General features: G+C 56.6%; 1 protein-coding gene across 1 annotated transcript; it reads left to right on the top strand.

Annotated features, from left to right (window-relative positions):
* The first annotated feature begins 2,792 nt into the window (after positions 1-2,792).
* NEUROD4 (neuronal differentiation 4) lies at positions 2,793-4,246 on the top strand. Its single transcript, XM_054807246.1, has 2 exons — positions 2,793-2,831; positions 3,242-4,246. Exons 1-2 carry the CDS (start codon positions 2,793-2,795, stop codon positions 4,244-4,246), a joined length of 1,044 nt encoding a protein of 347 aa, XP_054663221.1.
* The last annotated feature ends 1,210 nt before the right edge of the window (positions 4,247-5,456 follow it).

Raw genomic sequence — 5,456 nt, 5'->3', positions numbered from 1 at the left:
CTAGGGATGCCCATCCTAAGCTGTTCATCCCTGGGTGCTGGTCCAGGGATGCTGATCCAGGGATGCTCACCCAAGGGTGCCCATCCAAGGGACCCTGGCCAGTGTACCCACACGAGGATGCTCGTCTAGGGGCACCCATCCAGGGATGCCCAGGGCCCGGGGATGCCCACCCGGGGGCACCCATCCAGGGATGCCCGGGGGTGCCGTCGGGGTCCCGGTGGGGCGGCGGGAGGAGCCGGGCTGGGCCACCTCCCCCCCGTGGGAGGAGCCACGCGGGATCCGTGGCCGGGCAGGAGCCGCCGGCAGCGCGGAGCTCTCAAAACCGCCCGACAGCGGAGCTGCCCGCTCCCGGTGCCGCCCCCGGTGCCGCCGCCGCGGGACCTGCCCGCGCCCCCGGGGCTGGAGGCACCATGAGCCCGGGCAAGTGACAACGGGGACTCGCTCCGGTGCCCAGGTAAGGGCGGACCGGGACCCCCGGGGGTGCGGGGGACCCGAAGGGATGTGTTGATCCCTCCGACGGGACTCCGCGGGCTCTCGATGCCCCCGGTTCACCGGGCGACCCTCCGGGACGATGCGGAGGGCTCTGCCCCGACGGCGGAGCAACGGGACCCCATCGCGGGGGGGGGGGGGGGCTCTGCACCCTTCGAGGGGAGTGCAGGGCGAAGGGTGGGATGGAGCAGGCTGCACCGAGCCCCCCCCGGTGTTTCCCCCCCGCCCCAGTTCCCTGCAGCCGTCGGGGATGGAGTCGCAGCCCCGGAGCCCGGTGGGGACCCCCGTGCGGGCGCTGGCTGGCAGCGGGGCCGATCACCCCTGGCCACGTCGGGGCCGGGTTTTCGCTGAGGATAGAAGTGATGAAGGTGAAGGAGCTGAGGAAGGACCTGCCACAGCCCCCGGCTTTTGTTTCTCAGCTCGCGGAGGGGGCGGCCCGGGGAGGGGACCCCCGTCGGGGTGCCCGATGCTCTGCAAGTGCAGCCCCTTCCCCAGCAAGTCCTGCCCGGGGCCAGGACCCCAGCAGGGAAGAAACCAGCATCCCCCACCTTCCTCCCGCTTTTCCGGGTCTGTGTGGATGCTGCAGGGCTGCCCTTGAGCAGATTTTCCCCCACACCCCGAAAAAAAAATATGTCAGTGCATCCCCTCTCCCCTGCCCCACTTGGCTGAGGGTGGGACTGGGACCATGAGTGGAACTGGGAGCTCTGGGCAGCGCTGGGTTCAGGACTCAGCTGACACCGGTGTCCTCGTAGCCACCTCGATGGCTGTGCTGGAGCTGATGGAGCAGCTGTAGGGTTTTTAATCTGCCCTGCAGCCAGAGCCCACCACGTCCACGTACAGCTGGGCCACATCCTGCTGCGTTCCCAGGCAGAAGGCGGGTGCAGAGGTCTCAAGCAAATCCTAATTTTCATAGTCTACTTGTGGATGTCTTGTCCCTCCAGCCCCTCTCCGTGACGAATTCCCGGCCCCAGCTGCCCATTTTGTTCCTGGCTTTTGTGGCAGCATCTTTCCTTCATCCTCCTCCCCAGCCCTCTGTGTTTCTTCTGCTTTGGGGGGCTCTGTCCGGGGTCAGGGTCTTCATATCAGGGGCTGGAGTCAGTCAGTCTTCGTCCCGAACCAACTGTCCTCCTCTGGACCGTCAAGTCCATTGGAAGGAAACCAGTGGAGGGTTGGAACCAAGTTCCTGGTCCTACAGGAAAGGAGAAGGAATTGAACCTGCTCGTTTCAGGATGGGAGCTCAGTGCCCGGTGACACAAAGGGAGGGCATCTCCCTCTGCTATGAGCTGAGCCATCTCCACTTGAAAATTAATTTTTCGGCCACAGCAGGCTTTTTCCTGCAATGGGTTTCTTGTGGTTCTTTCAGACAATGTGGGATGGAGATGTCTGAAAAGGAAAGATGTCCAAAATAATGGGGCTGGACAAGCTTCCTATTTCAGTGGGTTCCCACTGTCTCCTTACTTGGGAAATTATCAGAGTGACTTCATCAGACAATTCCCTCTTTGTCTACTTTCCCTCTCTTTTTAAAAAAAAAAAAAAAAAAAAATCAATATTCTGGAGAAAGAGAGCAAAATCCCTAAAAATCCAAACTGGATTTCCAAAGAGACAACCTTCTGAAACTCCATGGAAATACGGTGCTGCAAAGTGCAGGGAAGGGGGAGAGGCGCTGGGCTCGCTTCTTGAACAGAGCCCTAAACCTGATGGTTTTCTTCTGGGATGGATTCTGGGGCACAGGACCAGCAAGGGACGGGAGCTGCAGGCAGAGATGCTACCTTTGGGACAGGTCCCCAAGGGTGGAATGAAAGTAAGGCTCAGAGAGCAGCCTGGAGCTGACCTGCAGCCGTTTTTGGGCTGCTCTCACCACGCAAAGCGGGTGCAGCCCTGGGGTCCTACCAGGATGCTGGCAGAAGGTTTTTGAACCCGCTCCATCCTGGCTCAGCCAGACCCATCCATTCATCCCAAGGATGGTCCTTCACCACCTTCGCCCACCAGATTTCCAAGCATCTGACAGACTCCTATCGCTCTGCCGAAGAGTTAATTGGGGCCACACAGTCCTCTGGGAATACGATGGCTGTGCGCAGCAATTAACACCCTAATCCAGCCCGCCAGTCCCATCACGCATATTAAAAGTGGGATTTTTCCGCATGGAGTGGACAGGGCCAGTGGAGCCAGGGCTTGGGCAGCACACTTTCAGCAAAGCTGCTTAGATGCTAAGCTTTATTAAATGAGTCAGGCACGATGACGGGATTTGGGGGGCTGATTAACATGAAACCCGGGCTGGTTTGTGCGATATGACTCTGTTCGTTATGGCAGAGGGAAACGAAGGTTCAAGCAAACGTGCTCAGGTTAGAAGAGCTCAGGCAGGAAAATCTCCAGAGGCAGCTCGGCAGAGGACCTTTACTTTCAGGCTCCCTTATGCAACCCCCAACGTGACAATTGGGGATGAAACCACAAGGGGAGGGACTCATGAGTGGGAATAATCCCAAAATTGAATTGTCGGAAGCCCTGAGCCCTGGAAAAGAGTTGCTGGGCCCCATGGAGAGGCTTCAGTGGCTCCCAAACAAATTCACCAGAAATTATTGTAGATACATAAATAGATAGATGATGGATAAATAGATTCTGTAGGTATTATTGGTGGGCAGAAAGCAGTTGGTGCTTCTGGAAGATGATTTTGACCTCGGTTCCTAATGCCCTCAGCATGTTGAGCGACTCTCCCTCTGGAATTCATTAACATGTCCTTGTCCCTTTGTTGCAGAGACCAGAGATGACCAAGACATATGCCAAGCCCAAAGAGATGGCGGAGCTTGTGAACACCCAAGCCTGGATGGGTGAAACCTTGAGCTCCAAAGATGAGCTGAAAGAAGACGATGGCAGGCAAGGTCCTTTTGGATTGATGTCTGGCTTGAATGAAGAGCACAACAGCATTGAGGAAGAAGAGGAGGAAGAGGATGATGGGGAAAAGCCGAAGAGAAGAGGACCAAAGAAGAAGAAAATGACCAAGGCGAGGTTGGAGCGGTTCAGGGCCCGGCGGGTGAAGGCCAACGCCCGGGAGCGCACGCGGATGCACGGTCTGAATGATGCTCTCGACAACCTGAGGAGGGTGATGCCCTGCTACTCCAAGACTCAGAAATTGTCCAAGATTGAGACATTGAGGCTTGCAAGGAACTACATCTGGGCTCTGTCTGAGGTGCTTGAGACGGGGCAGACTCCAGAAGGGAAGAGCTTTGTGGAGATGCTCTGCAAGGGCTTGTCCCAGCCCACCAGCAACCTGGTGGCTGGCTGTCTGCAGCTGGGACCGCAGACCTTGTTCCTGGAGAAACATGAAGAAAAGTCCCCGGTGTGTGAATCGGCCATATCCAGCCACTCCTTCAGCTACCAGTCCCCAGGGCTCCCAAGCCCACCCTATGGGACCATGGAAACACATCTGCTGCATTTAAAGCCTCCAACCTTCAAGAGCTTGGTGGATGCTTCCTTTGGAAACCACCCCTCTGACTGCACCACTCCCCCCTACGAGGGTCCCCTGACGCCGCCCCTGAGCATCAGCGGGAACTTCTCCTTGAAGCAAGATGGGTCTCCAGACCTGGATAAATCCTACACCTTCATGGCCCACTATCCCTCAGTCAGCCTGTCTGGAGCACATGGACATGCCTCTCACTTCCAAAACACAGTGCCCCGCTACGAGATCCCCATAGACATGAGCTACGAGTCCTACCCGCACCACGTGGCCGGGCCTCAGCTCAACGCCATCTTCAATGAATAGCAAAGCAGAGTTAGACCCAAATTTTTGACGCGGAGAGAAGTTCAGCCGCGTCGTGGAGCTGTTTCTAGAATGGACACAACTGGAGCGAGGATATCGCCGCTACAGGGCGAGAAACTTCTGAGCATCTCTGCAGGACATAGCTGGCCCTGTGGAAGGTTCAGCTGGCCCTCCTGTCCTCTCCCAATGGGTCTGCACTGGAGTCACCTTGCTGATTTCTGAGCTGTCCCCATGAGCCACGTGAACCCTTCCCGACAGCTGAATTCTGATGAGCCACCACCGAAAGCTGAGCCGTCACCTCCCGCTTCCTCTCCCCCAGAGATGCTCATGGAGGTGGCTTCACCCTGCAGGACTTTCTGCCTGAATGCACTCCAGCACTTGGGATCGTTCATTGCCAAGACTTTACAGCTCCTTTCCCCCCCCCCTTGGGGTAGCGGGGCGTGGGGACACCTCTGTCTTGCATCAGGTGGCAACAAGTCCCTCCTCCCCCTTGGGATGACCGGTTCCCCTTCCACACGCTCTGATGGGGTCATAGTTTTCCCAGTTCAGCCATGGCCAGGTGGGCTGTCAGAGGTGGGACTGATCTCCACCATTTGCAGAAGACCAACACAGTTGCTCCTTCTTGAACCTTCCCACCCAACGGAGAATGTTCCCACCCAACGGAGAACATTCCCACCCAATGGAGAACGTTCCCACCCAATGGAGAACGTTCCCACCCAACAGAGAACCTTCCCACCCAACGGAGAACCTTATCTTTGCTGCCAACATATCATCCAGGGATGGCATGGTCCAGCCAGCCTCAGAGCTTCTCCATGATGGTCCCTCCTGCACTCTTGTCCTGTGCTGAGCCCTGCTGCCCGTCCTCTTCTGAGCCTCAGACCTTGCCTGTGACCTACAACCAGCATGAGATTATCAGCACACGGATCTTGAAACCTCGTTAAGGGACTGTTGGTCTTTCAGAGCACAAATATCCTGGCTGGAAGAGGAGCTCTCAGCTGAACCCTTCCTCCTGACTAGGGCCACATCTTCTTATGGTTCGTAGTGTTATTTATCATGATCTGTGTCCTGAAGATATCCTGCCAAAAGAAGTGTGTCTTAATTTCCTGGTTTGTTTATTTATTATTTACTCTGTGTGTGTGTGGGGGGGGGTGTCTAATTTATTTCCTTCCATTTTACATGAAATGTGGAATGTGCTAAACAACCTCCTCATTTT

This window comes from Grus americana, chromosome 31, assembly GCF_028858705.1.
Source record: "Grus americana isolate bGruAme1 chromosome 31, bGruAme1.mat, whole genome shotgun sequence".
Lineage (NCBI taxonomy): Eukaryota > Metazoa > Chordata > Aves > Gruiformes > Gruidae > Grus > Grus americana.
This window is presented reverse-complemented; position numbering and strand designations above follow the sequence as displayed.